At 44.8% G+C, this 18,748-nt stretch overlaps 1 protein-coding gene across 4 annotated transcripts in view; it reads right to left on the bottom strand.

Annotated features, from left to right (window-relative positions):
* Positions 1 to 12,308, bottom strand: part of blmh (bleomycin hydrolase) — a 103,579-nt gene extending 91,271 nt beyond the window's left edge. For 2 of the 4 annotated variants that reach the window (XR_009447295.1, XM_059655232.1), the window contains exons 1-3: positions 12,015 to 12,307; positions 6,294 to 6,491; positions 257 to 366 (exon numbers count right to left, since the gene is read on the bottom strand). Coding sequence is in view for 3 of the 4 variants with exons in the window: in XM_059655232.1 (XP_059511215.1) it covers positions 257 to 366; positions 6,294 to 6,491; positions 12,015 to 12,024 (318 nt within the window). In the remaining variant the exon portion in view is untranslated. Of the gene's footprint in view, positions 1 to 256; positions 367 to 6,293; positions 6,492 to 12,014 lie in introns of all 4 variants that reach the window. The other 2 variants (XM_059655231.1, XM_059655230.1) reach the window with 2 other exon arrangements.
* Positions 12,309 to 18,748: the final 6,440 nt, after the last annotated feature.

The following is an 18,748-nucleotide window of genomic DNA, read 5'->3' as shown; positions in this document are numbered from 1 at the left end:
CCTAGAAATCTGCACCATTGTGTTACTTCTTTATCCTCAAGCACTTGTAAGTTTTAACATAATACAGAAAGTTAAATATTAAAATCATGACAAGTCAGTGAGCTTCCAGATATCCCTCACCATACCTTCATGATTACTTTATACTGATTCTAAGTATGTAAACAATATACTATATAAATTACACAATATTATATTGCCCCTTTCGCCTAAAAATATAAGTTACATTTTATAGATGCATGCTATAATTTTTGGGTACCTTATCCCAGAAGAACAAGTAGGATTGACTGAACTCAAACTCTTCAACATTAAATTTCTTCATCAATGGAAGCCGCATCACATTGAGGCAAGAGAAAATCCAACACCGCCCTAAACAAAATTAATAGGAATAATCAGTGTCTTGCAGAGTGATCGAGAGTGAACAGTGAGGGAAAGAATGGAAAATTAGTCAGCATTAACATTTACATAGTCATCCATACTCTGATAAGTTTTGTTTATGGAAAGCAGGAAAGCATCAATCAACAACTCTGCTCTTTCATAAAGGAAGCGAGTGTAGGATTCAAATGGAATCCCATCTCCAAACCATTTACCTATGTCTGAGGGTTGGGGCGTGTGTTTGGGGGGGGGGGGGGTGGGTGGGTGGGTGTGGTGGTAGGTTGCAAAGAACTATTGGTAAGACTCACATGTTGACCTCGTTAATCAAGTTACATTGAGTTCAACTGACAGAACTTTTCTTTAAAATTCAAAAAAAAGGAAGTTCTACAATCTGGTTTGCTGTGACAAACAATCCACCCATGGTTCACCTCATTAATTACGCAGCCGGATTCTTCCAATCCAAAAGAGTCTCCACATGGAAACAGATGTGCTGTTCAAGCAGAAGGTGCAAGTACTCACCACTGCCAGGACCTTGCAGTATTCACCATATTACTACCATGCTTGAAAAGAAAAATGCACACCACTTCTAAGGCTACAACTCAGGAGCTGGCCTCCACACTGTAGTGCTTGACTATTATCACCGAGGACAGCACCTGGAAAGGAGAACCCATACTCTGTTTCACAGAGAGGGACCAGGAGCCACCGGTGGACAATATGGTGTGGGGGATGTAAATCCCTTTCCCTGCCGACTGCCACAGGGGGCCACACGACCAGACACAGCCAACCTGGAGCCAGATAGTGTGATCCTCTTGGAAAAGGCCTCCGAGTAGTATTGGAAGAAGTTCTCATCTTCTCTCTGCTACCTCATACCCACAGGGCCACCACTCACTCAGAATCTGCCACTAGTCACACATCTCATCAAGGCTCATAACCTGCAACTCTCACTATTGCAAGCATCATGCCTTCTCAATGGCTCTCAGCCACTAAATTAATAACTTACCTGCCTTCTGCATTTCCCATTTACTCACCAGGGACAGCTCCCCATCTCTCTTGCTCATACATTACCACGAACTGTTCTTCCATCCAATTCCATCATTTTCTATTCCTTTCAGTCTCACTGCAAGAAAAATTGGACCATCCAGAGTGATGTCTCCAAAGCACCCAAATAGCCTTCCTGTAGTTCTGGTCTGGTAGCAGTTGACCTGTAAGACTTACCATGGCTCAATTCTCAGATGGCAAGGGAACAAATTCCTAGGCTTGGTCAGACTGTGCCCCGGACTGAGGTGTGACCAACCCACTGAACTGCAATAAGATGAACTCCCTGACTGACTGGCAACAGTACCCCCTAACTGACCATACAGCTCCTGACCCTAAAGAGAACAGGTCCTCCTTCACTTTCAGATATGGCCAATTGCCTGAAGCATGTGCAGTGCCTTGAATGTACTTGCTTCAAACATGCTCTCAGGGAATGCTTTCTGATTCCAAACATTCACTGTATGAAGATTTCTCCAAACTATCCCAATGAAACTTCATGTGAATCCTCTCTGGACATTCTCTAATGTCTTCTCATCTTTAAAAAAAAAGTAGTGCCTTGAACTGCACACAATGCGCCAAGAGGCCAAGCCAAAATTCAATGTAACTGCTTGCATTTGTACGTGTCCTTTTTAAAATTGGATACAGTTTGTTTTTTTAATCGCAATCAACCATACTTAAATGATTTATGCACATGTACATCCAGGTCATTCTATTCCTGAACCCTCTTCAGAATTCTATCCCTCATTTTGAAAATTGTCTTGCCATGTTCTTCCTTCACAATTCTTAGCATTAAATTTCATCTGCACTTGTTGGCCCACTCTACCAACCTATCTATTGCTCTTTTGAAGGTCTACACCATCCTCCTCACTGTTCACATTGACATGAAGTTCGGAAGCATTCACAAGTTTTGAAATGATGGCCTGTAAACTGGGCTGAAGTCATTTACTGATACCAGGAAGAGCAAAATCTCAATCCAACGTTGGGGAACTTCAGTACTGACCTTTCCCCAGTCAAACACCCTAAATTGACCATCTTCCTTTCACTCAACAAATCTTGTACTCATTTTGCTACTGTCCCTTTTAGTTGAGATGGTGCTGTGATTGTCAAGACATTATGTTGTCCCTTTTTTTTGAAGTGAGGATGTAAGGCAGAGGCACAGAGCTGTCTTGACGTAAGTAAACAGCGAGGGAGGCACTGGGATTTTTTTTAAAAAACGTTGGAACAATGGAAGCAGCCTGGGTGTGGCCAGCTCTCTCAAACCAGGCTTTTAGCTTTTCGGTTCAGCTTTTAAGCAGAAGCCTTTGGGGTCTCAGAAGAGTTGTAAGCTTCAGTGAATATTTCCTGGCTGATACTCTGAATTTTCTCTCGATGTTTTTCCCTCCTGGACTGGTGAACTGCATGTGAGAACGTGTCTTAATTTTCCTTTTTTTTGGCCGAGGGGTCTGTTTAAAGGATGTTATTATATTGGAACAGTTAATTAGTAATTGTCACTGCATCTATTATTTTGTTAAGTTTCCAGTAGAGTTATTCTAAATTCCTCTTACTTTGGTTGTATTTTAACTACGGTGTTTAAATAAATTGTGTTTTGCTTAACATTGCATTGTATCAGAAACAGACATTTTACATTTGCATTTAAAATAAGAAAAATAAGTTAGGGTCTAGGCTACTTTCTTAAAATATTTTGAGGGGGTCTGACCTGGTCCATATTCCATAAGTTATAATTGACCCTTATTAAAAATATTGTTGCGTGCAGTTTGGGCAGGGGGAAGAACCAATTTAACAAGTCTTTTGTGCTCTGTAACTGTATTGAGGGTACTCACCCCCAAAAGCTGTTTACTATCTGAGAAACAAAGATGTGATCAGATTTCATTCACTGTACTTCCTACTGCATCAGTGATGAATCCCCGTTTCATTCTTCAAATAACCCAAAGTACATTCCCAATGTACTCACATGAGACTCTGACTGTTTCATAGTTGACAAAGCAAACATGACTCGTTATAATCCACAAATGTCACATTTCATAATATCCTCACAACAGCCATGAGCACTGTCACAGGAATTTTGCTAGGTTTTTACAATGATGCAAAAATTCGTACTATTTCAAAGACTTGACAAGGCAACAAGTTCAGGTAACTCAAAATCCTGCGAGGTTCAAACTCCTCCTGCTTGGCATAAGGCATGCTCAGCATTCGGATAATGCTTGATGTGGAACTTTGATTTGAACAGCACCAGCATGAACACGACTATCACAGCCATCACAGTGACTAATGTTACGGACAAAAAAAAAAATCACAGGCCGGTGCTAAGATAACAGGGCAAAAGGCTAAATCCACATAGACAATAGGTTTGCTGAGCACTTTTAATACAAAAAATTTCAAATAACAAATTCTGATGAGCTGTAACTTGGGTGATCAAAATCAGTATTAACAAAATGTACACCGTCCAACCAACAATAAAAGGATATTCTATTGTATAAGTGATTCAATTAGTAAATGCTTATTGTCCATAACTGACAGTGAATACTTCAAATTGAACAGTAAGCTACAAATTTAGACAACAAATTTTAGTGAATCACTATCAGCATTAGATCTGATGCTTATTCTTTTGTCTATCAGCATGCAAGGTGATTATAAATCCTCGATGGTAAATCAAAGCTTTGCTGATGAGTTATTACTCCTCATCAAAATCACAAGATGTCAACGCTCCAGGACCCAAGCAGAAGTCTTACCACCATGAAAAGATACCCAGTACACAACTCAAGATTAGTTGTGGAAGGGCTGTTAGAAAAACATGGTCCATGATAGCCCAACCACTGCATGGGCCACCTTCAGCCAGCACCCTCCTCCCACAGCTTAGGAAGTTGAATTAGACACTGTCTGATATGGGACTAATCCAAACAAACATTCAGCTTTGTCCCAAGTGTGCCCAGCAGAATGTGCTGAGGTAGCTGCTCTCAAAAGACAAAAACAGAGCTACAATTGGTCCCATTACCTGAAAAGTGGCATGGGAATGAAAATAGCCACTGTTTCCTACGTGATGTCCCTACATAGTAACTCCGCAGAAATGGGGTACATAGCCGATCATATCATTATTTTTCTTCACATGAACTATTTAGTCTCATCCCTCTGCCTTGCATACTTTCAATTTCCTAGAATATTCCATTCAATTCCCTTTCAAAAATATCAATGGCCCCTGTGCTATTAATGGCATGTAATATTGTACTTTCCAATCTTATCATCTGGTAGGATGATAATCTCTCCCATTTAATTCTTCAGCAATTGTAAAAGTTTGCAGTCTTTTATTATCAGCTTGTCGACCAATGTCATTATCTATTATCTGCTGCAACATAATCCTTAAAGATCTCAATGTTTTCCTTGTCACTCCAAGTGTAAACATGTTCTAATTTCACATATTTTCGTAAACGTAACTCTCGAGCATTAACACATTCTAAAATCCTGTCTGTAAACGTACAACATCCTTGCCATTGCTCCTCAGAAATGTTGCATAACTATTTAGCAAATGTGCTTTCAGAAACCAAACACAAGTGTCCACAGCTTTGGTGAACAGAACTGAGATTAATTACTAATCACTCATTTTATTGTTCACCATCCTGACTTGGAAATATATCGCCATTCCCTCAGTGTCACAGGAACAAAATCCTGGAAATCCCTCCCCAACAGCATTGGCCTACCCACAGCACGTAGACTGCAGCTGTTCAAGAAGGCAGTTTACGATCACCTTCTCAAGGGCAACTAGGTACGGAAAATAAATGCTGGCCCAACCAATGACGCCCACATTCCCTGAGTAAATAAAAAAGGGAAGCACAGAAATATCTGTAAGAAGTTTCGCCCCCTCACACAATCTTGCTCTTCTTCCGATAGCTGTGGGATTAACACTGGAGGTTTCTAATCATGCCAGATCAAAGAGGCCAAGTATTTGATGGAGTTTAAGATATTAAACAAATGTCCTCCAAGTAATTTACAAGAAGGTCTTCTGTGTTAAGCAAAATGAATATTTGCAATTGACATGAAAAATAACAGGAACATAGAAAACAGAAGCAGCAGGCGCCTGCTCAGCTATTCAACAGGTCATGGCTGATCTTCTATTGCAAAGCATTTTCCCAAAGTATTTCCATATCCCTCAATATCTTGATATTTTTATGGAGTTGTAGAAAAAAAAGCAGCTTGCTGGGCCTGGATATTAAGAAATGAAAAACTGTTGAAGGCTGTGTTAATTGAAGATGTGGCAAAATCCCACGCAGCTTCAGCACAAGTATTTTGTGCGAGATTCAGACAGGGTTGAACACAAATAATTACATTTTAAGCATTTTCATGAAGGTGGTGAATAGGCAGTATTACAATATTAAAAGCCAACTGCTACTTCAATACTGAAATAACAGAAGATTCTTGAAACACCAGCAGGTTAGGAGAGAGAAGCCAAAATTTAACATTTCAGGTGATGAACCTCACACCAGGTGCAGTTGGCAAGCATAGACACTTGATTTTCATAACACTGGACACTGGGGTATAAGACTTTTTCTCTCGGAATACTTACATCAACCAAAGCCACTGCTGACTTCAGAGCTCACTGCCAAACATTTGTCAGCAGTTGGGAAGGTAAGTCGGTGTCAATTAAATTAAAGTCAACATTCTTCCGTTAGAATTTTTTCCCAAGCAGTAAACATCAAAAGGGAACTACAAGTATTAGAAAGAACTTCAGCAGTACAAGTGGAGGGGTGTGTACTTGGTACGAAATAGGACATACTTACAATAAATATCAACTCATTATTATTGTGAAACGTTTATCTGGCATAAAATGAAATATTCCAAGAGGTTCAGGTCTCTGTGTCTATCTATTTCAGAATAATTCATTAAATGATAGTTACCTGAATTTTTCTGGTTTGTAACTGGCTTCCCTTCAGCAGGAATGACATGTTTGAACACTTGTGATGTTTCCTGAACAACTTTTCTTTGTAGGTAAGCTTGTAAAAGGTCACCACTGGTTGCTATATTCTGAGCAAGGCTATATTGTGGCACTTCTGAGAAGTTTCTGGTGAAAGCCGCCAACTTCTCTGGACAAAGACCTATGACAAGTATCAAAAATGACAGTCAGGTTTGATGTCTCACAGAAAAATGCACTAAGTTCTTTTCAACACTAGTTTACATGCATTGGATTTATTGATTATATTCTGTCGCTTTACTGTTGCAAGCAAGGAACTATGCTCTGAATGTGATGCTAAAATTGCACCAATGATTTTGAACTGTCTTTGAAATGTTGTAAACCAGATCAAGTTGCTTAAAATGTGTGGGTAATTCTTTTGCAATTTCAAGCATTTACTGCAGACTAGATCAACCAGAGCTGTATACTGTGAAACAAACTACTTGAGACATTCAACAGGTTTTGCAGCATCTGTGGAGAGAGAAACAGAGTTAATGTTTCAAATCTGATCACAGTTTTTTGAAACAAATTTATATTTGTAAGTTTGGATAAGGATATCACACAAACTGCAGATGCTGGCGTCAGAGGCAATACAGTGTGGAGCTGGAGGAATACAGTAGGTCAGGCAGCCTCAGAGGTGCACAATTTATACCATCAACTTTGTTGCTCCTTTGACGCTGTTTGACCTGTTGTGTTCCTCCAGCTCCACATGTATTGGGTTGGATAAGGAGATCTGTTACCCATGCGTAATTTTCTACCTGTGCCAAAATTTTCACTAAATGCTGATGTAACTCTATCACTGTGAACTTATTTGGATCTATAAACAGATTGACTCTAGCTAGCCTTTAGCTTAATTCAAGTATAATACCCAAATGCAACAAAATTAGATCTGATTTTACTTTAACCATTAATTCAGATTCTAAAAAGACTGGCGCCAGGTGATTGGAAAAATTATAGTTACTTACAAATATATTTCATTAGCATCTCAATGCACTACACAATAAATTACTTCCTTTCGTGATGTAGCTGATATATATTTCCACAGTCTGACCTTTATTGCTAGGTCACCTGAACACACAGGGACTTGCAGACAGAAGACTTTGGATTTAATAGCAACAAATTTTGGAATGAACAACTTTTTACATGTGTCATCACAAAACACAAAGGAGAAATTTGCAAAGCTTGCTATGTTGCTAGATGGAAACAGAAGGTTCCAGAATCAGGTGCAGAGTTGGATGAACACAGCAGGCCAAGCAGCATCAGAGGAGCAGAAAGGCTGACGTTTTGGACCTAGACCCTTCTTCAAAAACAAAAAAAAGGGTCTATTCCCAAAATGTCAGCCTTCCTGCTCCTCTGAAGCTGCTTGGCTTGCTGTGTTCATCCAGCTCTACACCTTGTTATCTCAGATTGTCCAGCATCTGCAGTTCCAACTATCTCTACTCCCTCTCGAGTTCCAGAACCAGTTCTATTGCTTTATCTTGGGCCATAATCTTGACCAGTAGGGCTGCTTTATTAGAAACAGTACCGTGCAATTGTTAATGCACATCAATAATTACAGCCTCAGTGCTGCCTCTCCTAATAAGACAACATTCAGCTGCCCATGTGTCCGCAATCAATTGCTATAGGGAGGTAGCATCTTCTGCAAAATGAAATAAACGACTGCATTTCTTAGCACAATTGATGGTTAGGGAAGGAGGTGGGGAGAGGATGAGTGAGAAATATCAGATTTTGAGAGACTACACTCTTAAAAGATTTTTTTTAAAATTTACTGGAGACAAAATAAGTGACTCAATCATATGACGTGAAACATTGTGATGCTAAATAAAAACAGAAAAATCTGCAGATTTACTGTAAATCAGGGACAAAAAGGAAGTTGCTGGAATAGCTCAGCAGGTCTGGCAGCAGTGAAGAAGAAAAAAACTCAGAGTTAACAGTTTCGGGTCCAGTGACCCTTACCCAGAATACATTATATGAAGCTTGTGGCCAGCAGTATAAATCACTGCAGAACACTATGTTCCCAGGTGGCTTAACAATAAATGAAATGTCAGACTTTGGAAATATTCAACTATGTCACTGCAAAAAAAAAGTAATTTATCGAATAGCAAGTTGAGACACTAATGAAAGATATTTTATAGCTAGCCATAATGCAGTAAATGGCGTTTATATAAATGACTCATTACCAAGATTGTTGTGCAAGGAATATCTGAGAATTAAGAGGTAAGTAAGCTAGTTTTTTTTTAAAAAAGCTAGTTGCTACAGGTATTGTCTTTATTTTACTCAAAGTTCACACTACAGTTCATAATGACGATACCATTGTTCACGTTAAACTGCGAGCGTCATGGCCATGCAGTAGTCAGATTGTAACAGTGCAATTTGAGATTCTCTACATAGGGCCTGGGATCTGTGTGACCAGAACATCCAAGTGCATATCCCTTTAGCAGATCAGACTAACAATCATCAATTTGCACTGCAGTCTGAAGCAGAAAGACCATAAGACATAGGAGTGGAAGTAAAGCTATTCGGCCCATCGAGTCCACACCGCCATTTAAATCATTGCTGATGGACATTTCAACTCCACTTCCATGCATTCTCCCCATAGCCCTTGATTCCTTGAGAGATCAAGAATGTATCGATCTCTGCCTTTAAGGCATCCAACGTCCCGGCCTCCACTGCACTCCGTGGGAATGAATTCCACAAGCTCACCACTGTCTGGCTGAAGAAATGTCTCCTCATTTCAGTTTTAAATTTACACCTCTAATTCTAAGGCTGTGCCCACGGGTCCTAGTCTCCCCACCTAACGGAAACAACTTCCTAGCGTCCATCCCATCTAAACCATACATTATCTTGTAATTTTCTATTAGATCCCCCCCCCCAACCTTCTAAACTCTAATGAATACAATCCCAGGATCCTTAGCCATTCATCATACGTTAAACCTACCATTCCAGGGATCATCCGTGAGAATCTCCGCTGGACACGCTCCAGCACTAGTATGTCCTTCCTGAGGTGTGGGGCCCAAAATTGGACACAGTATTCTAAATGGGGCCTTACTAGAGCTTTATAAAGTCTCAGAAGCACATCACTGCTTTTATATTCCAACCCTCTTGAGATAAGCGACAACATTACATTCACTTTCTTAATCACGGACTCAACCTGCAAGTTAACCTTCAGAGAATCCTGGATTAGCACTCCCAGATCCCTTTGTACTTCAGCATTCTGAATTTTCTCACCATTTAGAAAATAGTCCATGCCTGTATTCTTTTTTCAAAAGTGCAAAACCTCACATCGAATTCCATCAGCCATTTGCTGGACCACTCTCCTAAACTGTCTAAATCTTTCTGCAGCTTCCCCACTTCCTCAGTACGACCTGCCTGTCCACCTAATATTATATATCAGAAAACAAGAAAAAACTGAATTATGAAACAGATTTTTAAAAAAGTAAAAGCATCTCCCATCATTATAAATTGAAGGAATCAAACTCCACACTTGTAAAACTTATTCTCAGTGTTTACAGAGGTCGCTTGGCAATAATTAAGATTTATCACACTTAAATTTTTGCTTACATGGGAACAGGCAGGCCGTAACTTGTACTGACAAATTTAAGAGATTAACAGAATTTAGTAAATTCCTAGAGTTCGAAACTACATAGTTATGTGTATGTATATCCAGAATGCCACAACACTCATTACTGGTCAGATACACCACGTGGGAAAATCTAGGAAACACAATTGAAAAAAGCTCCAGCATTTTGTTTGTTAAAGCAGGATTGTTTTAAAACTCTGGGAATGCTAAGATCTATCGTGCGAGAACAGAGACTTCATCATACCCCCCCAATCTATCTGAACACCGAGCCTGGAGAGATTCTAGTTCGATCAGACCTTCAGATTGTCTCTGATGGAAAGCAGCTTCCTTATTTCTGCGATAATGGGAACTGCAGATGCTGGAGAATCCAAGATAATAAAATGTGACGCTGGATGAACACAGCAGGCCCAGCAGCATCTCAGGGGCACAAAAGCTGACGTTTCGGGCCTAGACCCTTCATCAGAGAGGGGGATGGGGTGAGGGTTCGGGAATAAATAGGGAGAGAGGGGGAGGCAGACCGAAGATGGAGAGAAAAGAAGATAGGTGGAGAGGAGAGTATAGGTGGGGAGGTAGGGAGGGGACAGGTTAGTCCAGGGAAGACGGACAGATCAAGGAGGCGGGATGAGGTTAGTAGGTAGGAAATGGAGGTGTGGCTTGGGGTGGGAGGAAGGGATGGGTGAGAGGAAGAACAGGTTAGGGAGGCAGAGACAGGTTGGACTGGTTTTGGGATGCAGTGGGTGGAGGGCAAGAGCTGGGCTGGTTGTGTGGTGCAGTGGGGGGAGGGAACAAACTGGGCTGGTTTTGGGATGCGGTGGGGGAAGCGGAGATTTTGAAGCTGGTGAAGCCCACGTTGATACCACTCCCCCTCCCATCCTCTAGATGGCAAACTATTTCCACTCCCCCTCCCATTCTTCAGATGACATGTCCACCATGGGCCTCCTGCAGTGCCACAATGATGCCACCCGAAGGTTGCAGGAACAGCAACTCATATTCCGCTTGGGAACCCTGCAGCCCAATGGTATCAATGTGGACTTCACCAGCTTCAAAATCTCCCCTTACCCCACCGCATCCCTAAACCAGCCCAGCTCGTCCCCTCCCCCCATTGCACCACACAACCAGCCCAGCTCGTCCCCTCCACCCACTGCTTCCCAAAACCAGTCCAACCTGTCTCTGCCTCCCTAACCTGTTCTTCCTCTCACCCAGCCCTTCCTCCCACTCCAAGCCACACCTCCATCTCCTACCTACTAACCTCATCCCACCTCCTTGACCTGTCCGCCTTCCCTGGACTGACCTATCCCCTCCCTACCTCCCACCTATACTCTCCTCTCCATCTTCAGTCCGCCTCCCCCTCTCTCCCTATTTATTTCAGAACCCTCACCCCATCCCCCTCTGTTGAAGGGTCTCGGCCCAAAACGTCAGCTTTTGTGCTCCTGAGATGCTGCTGCGCCTGCTGTGTTCATCCAGCCTCACATTTTATGATCCTCATTTCTGCACTGACTGACTGCTGGTGCTTCAGTTATTCCTAAATCTGGCCTGACCCATTAGGCATTACATAGACAGCTACAACCTGAAAAGAACGTTCTTCGCTCTTGTACTTGACTCATATGATCCCAGATCAGAAGTTCCAACAGTCCAAAAGACCCAGATAACACAGTGTTGCAAACGGACCAGCTGAAAGGAAACAACTGCCGAAAACTAACTTGCGTTCCAACCCTCCCTCTCTTTGTTGCTTTTGTTTTGCCATTCTTATTCCTTTGCAAGTTAGCAGCATTGCCCGTGCCAAAAAGTGACAGCGGTGCAGGTCCAAGAAGCAACAGTGCCCCGGGAATTCGGCACAAAGAAGATGTTGTAACCCTGTAGGTCAGAGAAATACATACTGCCTGCAGGCCTTAACGGTGATTCAGCATTTACCGAATTCTGCACAAACTCCATTCGCGGGTCGGAGCAGCTACCATTCACACAAGCAGACCCCTAAGCACATACCCACAGACACACACTGCATGGGACTACAGATATCACAAAGGGATAGCTTAGTTCCTGCTCTCCAACAAAGACAGGCTGCGGAGAGGGACAGGAGAACGTTCTCACCTGCTGGCATCCTGTAACGAGGCTCACTCAAAAGATCCCTTCTACAGAAGACACTGGTTTCTGCAACTTAAAATAGCCTGAGCAGCTGCAGCGTCTTAGAGGAATAACCGGAAACAGGAAACTGAGACAACTTGAAGCAGTCCAGAGACTGAGGCAGCCTGGTGTCTGTCAGGAACTGGCGGGGAGGGGGCTAAGCCTGGCCTTTGTTCAACAGCGGGATCGGGACTACGTACAATGTCATTTTTGGAAATTGAGATGTTGTAATTTTCGCTCAAATGGCAAAGAAAGAAAACACCCAACACTGTTACACACCTTGACGACAGAATGCATTCCATTTGTACAGAGGCTGTGCGCTCTTTGCTGCGGGAAATAACACAAAACTTTAACGATTTGGTGTTACTTCAACCAAGAAAACCTCTATCCCTAGCTAATTGCAAGATCGACAAAATAAGTTAGGAATTTATTTAATAACTTTGATTGCTTTTGAAGGATACCCCTATAAATAGGAAGAGCGGAAAGTACTGTTATTCGCATGTAACTGAGCTTCCGAAATTTCAGAATTTTCGAAGGATCACTTCCGTCCGAAGGAAAGCATAGCTAAAACCCAGCTGAGTAAAAGGTCAAACACTGCCGTTCAGGAATACCCCTTCACTTTGCGGATAGCAGGAAAAAAAGAAAGCTTCTAAGGCTATATAGCTGGCACCGGTAACAGTGCATTGGAATCTCAGGAGCGCAAAAGCTAACGTTTCGGGCCTAGACCCTTCAACAGAGAGAGGGATGGGGTGAGGGTTCTGAAATAAATAGGGAGAGAGGGGGAGGCGGACCGAAGATGGAGAGTAAAGAAGATAGGTGGAGAGGGTGTAGGTGGGGAGGTAGGGAGGGGATAGGTCAGTCCAGGGAAGACGGACAGGTCAAGGAGGTGGGATGAGGTTAGTAGGTAGGAGATGGAGGTGCGGCTTGGGGTGGGAGGAAGGGATGGGTGAGAGGAAGAACAGGTTAGGGAGGCAGAGACAGGTTTTGGGATGCAGTGGGTGGAGGGGAAGAGCTGGGCTGGTTGTGTGGTGTAGTGGGGGGAGGGCACGAACTGGGCTGGTTTAGGGATGCGGTGGGGGAAGGGGAGATTTTGAAGCTGGTGAAGTCCACATTGATACCATTGGGCTGCAGGGTTCCCAAGCGGAATATGAGTTCCTGTTCCTGCAACCTTCGGGTGGCATCATTGTGGCACTGCAGGAGGCCCATGGTGGACATGTCATCTAAAGAATGGGAGGGGGAGTGGAAATGGTTTGCGACTGGGAGGTGCAGTTGTTTATTGCGAACCCAGCGGAGGTGTTCTGCAGAGCGGTCCTCAAGCTTCCGCTTGGTTTCCCCAATGTAGAGGAAGCCACACCGGGTACAATGGATGCAGTATACCACATTGGCAGATGTGCAGGTGAACCTCTGCTTAATATGGAAAGTCATCTTGGGGCCTGGGATGGCGGTGAGGGAGGAGGAGTGGGAGCAAGTGTAGCATTTCCTGCGGTTGCAGGGGAAGGTGCCGGGTGTGGTGGGGTTGGAGGACAGTGTGGAGCGAACAAGGGAGTCACGGAGAGAGGGGTCTCTCCAGAAAGCAGACAAGGGTGGGGATGGAAAAATGTCTTGGGTGATGGGGTCGGATTGTAGATGGCGGAAGTGTCAGAGGATGATGCGTTGTATCCGGAGGTTGGTGGGGTGGTGTGTGAGAACGAGGCGGATCCTCTTTGGGTGGTTGTGGCAGGGGCGGGGTGCGAGGGATGTGTTGCGGGAAATGCGGGAGACGCAGTCAAGGGCGTTCTCGACCACTATGGGGGGCAAGTTGCAGTCTTTGAAGTACTTGGACATCTGGGATGTGTGGGAGTGGAATGCCTCATCGTGGGAGCAGATGCGGCGGAGGCGGAGGAATTGGGAATAGGGGATGGAATTTTTGGAGGAGGGTGGGTGTGAGGAGGTGTATTCTAGGTAGCTGTGGGAGTCGGTGGGCTTGAAATGGACATCAGTTACAAGCTGGTTGCCTGAGATGGAGACTGAGATGTCCAGGAAGGTGAGGGATGTGCTGGAGATGGCCCAGGTAAACTGAAGGTTGGGGTGGAAGGTGTTGGTGAAGTGGATGAACTGTTCGAGCTCCTCTGGTTTTCACTATGGACGTCCAGTCCCTATACACCTGTATTCCTCATGCAGATGGCCTCAATGCCCTCCGCTTCTTCTTGTCCCGCAGGCCCGACCAGTCCCCCTCCACCGACACCCTCATCCACCTAGCCGAACTCGTCCTCACCCTCAACAACTTCTCTTTCGATTCCTCCCACTTCCTACAGACTAAGGGGGTGGCCATGGGCACCCGCATGGGCCCCAGCTATGCCTGCCTCTTTGTAGGTTACGTGGAACAGTCCATCTTCCGCACCTACACAGGCCCCAAACCCCACCTCTTCCTCCGTTACATTGATGACTGTATCGGCGCCGCCTCTTGCTCCCCAGAGGAGCTCGAACAGTTCATCCACTTCACCAACACCTTCCACCCCAACCTTCAGTTCATCTGGGCCATCTCCAGCACATCCCTCACCTTCCTGGACGTCTCAGTCTCCATCTCAGGCAACCAGCTTGTAACTGATGTCCATTTCAAGCCCACCGACTCCCACAGCTACCGAGAATACACCTCCTCCCACCCACCCTCCTGCAAAAATTCGATCCCCTATTCCCAATTCCTCCGCCTCTGCCGCATCTGCTCCCACGATCAGGCATTCCACTCCCACACATCCCAGATGTCCAAGTACTTCAAAGACTGCAACTTTCCCCCCACAGTGGTCGAGAACGCCCTTGACTGCATTTCCCGCAACACATCCCTCACACCCCGCCCCCACCACAACCGCCCAAAGAGGATCCGCCTCATTCTCACACACCACCCCACCAACCTCCGGATACAACGCATCATCCTCCGACACTTCCGCCATCTACAATCCGACCCCACCACCCAAGACATTTTTCCATCCCACCCTTGTCTGCTTTCTGGAGAGACCGCTCTCTCCGTGACTCCCTTGTTCGCTTCACACTGCCCTCCAACCCCACCACACCCGGCACCTTCCCCTGCAACCGCAGGAAATGCTACACTTGCCCCTACACCTCCTCCCTCACCGCTATCCCAGGCCCCAAGATGACATCCATATTAAGCAGAGGTTCACCTGCACATCTGCCAATGTGGTATACTGCATCCATTGTACCCGGTGTGGCTTCCTCTACATTGGGGAAACCAAGCGGAGGCTTGGGGACCGCTTTGGAGAACACCTCCGCTGGGTTCGCAATAAACAACTACACCTCCCAGTCGCAAACCATTTCCACTCCCCCTCCCATTCTTTAGATGACATGTCCATCATGGGCCTCCTGCAGTACCACAATGATGCCACCCGAAGGTTGCAGGAACAGCAACTCATATTCCGCTTGGGAACCCTGCAGCCCAATGGTATCAATGTGGACTTCACCAGCTTCAAAATCTCCCCTTGCCCCACCGCATCCCAAAACCAGCCCAGCTCTTCCCCTCCACCCACTGCATCCCAAAACCAGTCCAACCTGTCTCTGCCTCCCTAACCTGTTCTTCCTCTCACCCATCCCTTCCTCCCACCCCAAGCCGCACCTCCATCTCCTACCTACTAACCTCATCCCACCTCCTTGACCTGTCCGACTTCCCTGGACTGACCTATCCCCTCCCTACCTCCCCACCTATACTCTCCTCTCCACTTATCTTCTTTTCTCTCCATCTTCGGTCTGCCTCCCCATCTCTCCCTATTTATTCCAGAACCCTCACCCCATCCCCCTCTCTGATGAAGGGTCCAGGCCCGAAACGTCAGCTTTTGTGCTCCTGAGATGCTGCTGGGCCTGCTGTGTTCATCCAGCCTCACATTTTATTAACAGTGCATTGGAAATTGACTTTCACATTACATGCAGGCAAGGAAGGAGCTCAAAAATGGTCTGAGGAGAGCCAGGAGGGGGCACGAGAAAGGCTTGGCAGAAGGAATCCGGGAAAACACAAAGGCATTTTACACTTACGTGAGGAATAAGAGAATGGTCAAAGAAAGAGTAGGGCCGATTAGGGATAGCATAGGGAACTTGTGTGTGGAGCCTGAGGAGGTAGGGGAAGCCCTAAATGAGTTTTTTGCTTCTGTCTTTACGAAAGAAACCAACTTTGTAGTGAATGAAACCTTTGAAGAGCAGGTGTGCATGCTGGAATGGATAGAGATAGACGAAGCTGATGTGCTGAAAATTTTGTCAAACATTAAGATTGACAAGTCGCCAGGCCCGGATCAGATTTGTCCTCGGCTGCTTTGGGAAGCGAGAAATGCAATTGCTTCGCCACTTGCGAAGATCTTTGCATCCTCGCTCTCCACTGGAGTCGTACCTGAGGACTGGAGAGAGGCAAATGTAATTCCTCTCTTCAAGAAAGGAAATAGGGAAATCCCCGGCAATTATAGACCGGTAAGTCTCACGTCTGTCGTCTGCAAGGTGTTAGAAAGGATTCTGAGGGATAAGATTTATGACCATCTGGAAGAGCATGGCTTGATCAAATACAGTCAACACGGCTTTGTGAGGGGTAGGTCATGCCTTACAAACCTTATCGAGTTTTTTGAGGATGTGACTAGAAAGGTTGATGAGGGTCGAGCTGTGGATGTGGTGTATATGGACTTCAGTAAGGCATTTGATAAGGTTCCCCATGGTAGGCTCATTCAGAAGGTCAGGAGGAATGGGATACAGGGGAACTTAGCTGCTTGGATACAGAATTGGCTGGCCAACAGAAGACAGCGAGTGGTAGTAGAAGGAAAATATTCTGCCTGGAAGTCAGTGGTGAGTGGAGTTCCACAGGGCTCTGTCCTTGGGCCTCTACTGTTTGTAATTTTTATTAATGACTTGGACGAGGGAATTGAAGGATGGGTCAGCAAGTTTGCAGACGACACAAAGGTCGGAGGTGTCGTTGACAGTGTAGAGGGCTGTTGTAGGCTGCAGCGGGACATTGACAGGATGCAGAGATGGGCTGAGAGGTGGCAGATGGAGTTCAACCTGGATAAATGCGAGGTGATGCATTTTGGAAGGTCGAATTTGAAAGCTGAGTACAGGATTAAGGATAGGATTCTTGGCAGCGTGGAGGAACAGAGGGATCTTGGTGTGCAGATACATAGATCCCTTAAAATGGCCACCCAAGTGGACAGGGTTGTTAAGAAAGCATATGGTGTTTTGGCTTTCATTAACAGGGGGATTGAGTTTAAGAGTCGTGAGATCTTGTTGCAGCTCTATAAAACTTTGGTTAGACCGCACTTGGAATACTGCGTCCAGTTCTGGGCGCCCTATTATAGGAAAGATGTGGATGCTTTGGAGAGGGTTCAGAGGAGGTTTACCAGGATGCTGCCTGGACTGGAGGGCTTATCTTATGAAGAGAGGTTGACTGAGCTCGGTCTCTTTTCATTGGAGAAAAGGAGGAGGAGAGGGGACCTAATTGAGGTATACAAGATAATGAGAGGCATAGATAGAGTTGATAGCCAGAGACTATTTCCCAGGGCAGAAATGGCTAGCACGAGGGGTCATAGTTTTAAGCTGGTTGGTGGAAAGTATAGAGGGGATGTCAGAGGCAGGTTCTTTACGCAGAGAGTTGTGGGAGCATGGAATGCGTTGCCAGCAGCAGTTGTGGAAGCAAGGTCATTGGGGTCATTTAAGAGACTGCTGGACATGTATATGGTCACAGAAATTTGAGGGTGCATACATGAGGATCAATGGTCGGCACAACATTGTGGGCTGAAGGGCCTGTTCTGTGCTGTACTGTTCTATGTTCTATGTTCTAAATACTTTGCATCATCATCTGTCGGCATGTTATTTGTAGCTGCAGCTGTGGAGATTATCCATCCTGAGTGTCACTGCTGTTTCCCAAAAAACCCAATGTGGCACATCTTGCTGTGGGTGTATAACATATTGTAATGCCTTCAAGTAGCTGTTTAATAAATGTTAGTATTAGTAATGGTAAAAGCGAATAAAGAACAGCAAAAATGCTGCATTTGCTGCTGGGACTAAACAAGGGTTGCCTAACTTTCCAGGAACAAGAGATTTACAGTTGATGAATGATGACTTCCCCCATCCTAGACCTAGTCAATTAAATACATTCTGGCTTGTTGTGCCTGACACTGCAGCACTCTGTCACAGTGAAGCTGATGTCCTTCTTGCTCAATATTCCGCTTGGAACCTGTCCCAGCTCTTAAGTATCTATTACACCTCTTCTTTGCCTGCTACAGTTGTAGCATAACAGGATTTTGCAGGGCCCTCTGTCTGGACTGTACTGGAAGGCCAGACCAGACTATTCCAAGCCATCAGAACAGCAAGGCTGTCCTCTAATCCATGTTGGCCTTGGTGGAAGAGTGAACTGCATTGCTCACCTTCTGTGAATGTTTGCATAGTAAGGCCATGCCCTATGGTTACAGAGCATAACCCTTATCTCCCAGCATCTGTCCTTTTACAGCATCTAGCCCTTGAACTGAAGCAGGAACATGGGAATTCCGAAGGATATAGGTATCTTGGCATCTTCCAGGGCACCTGTTGCAGACTTCTAAGATGCGGGTGGAATGGAACTCTTTTCCATTAATGAGTCCATCACTTTAGGATATGGTAATGTCACTCCATATTGTACCGTGGAGGGAAGCTAGTGACGTTGGCAAAGCCTGGACTACAGCACTGAGAGTCATCACAAGGAACCA

The sequence above is a fragment of the Stegostoma tigrinum genome, chromosome 27 (genome assembly GCF_030684315.1).
Source record: "Stegostoma tigrinum isolate sSteTig4 chromosome 27, sSteTig4.hap1, whole genome shotgun sequence".
Classification (NCBI taxonomy): Eukaryota; Metazoa; Chordata; class Chondrichthyes; order Orectolobiformes; family Stegostomatidae; genus Stegostoma; species Stegostoma tigrinum.
Note: the sequence above shows the minus strand (reverse complement) of the source record. Positions and strands in the feature narration are given on the sequence as shown.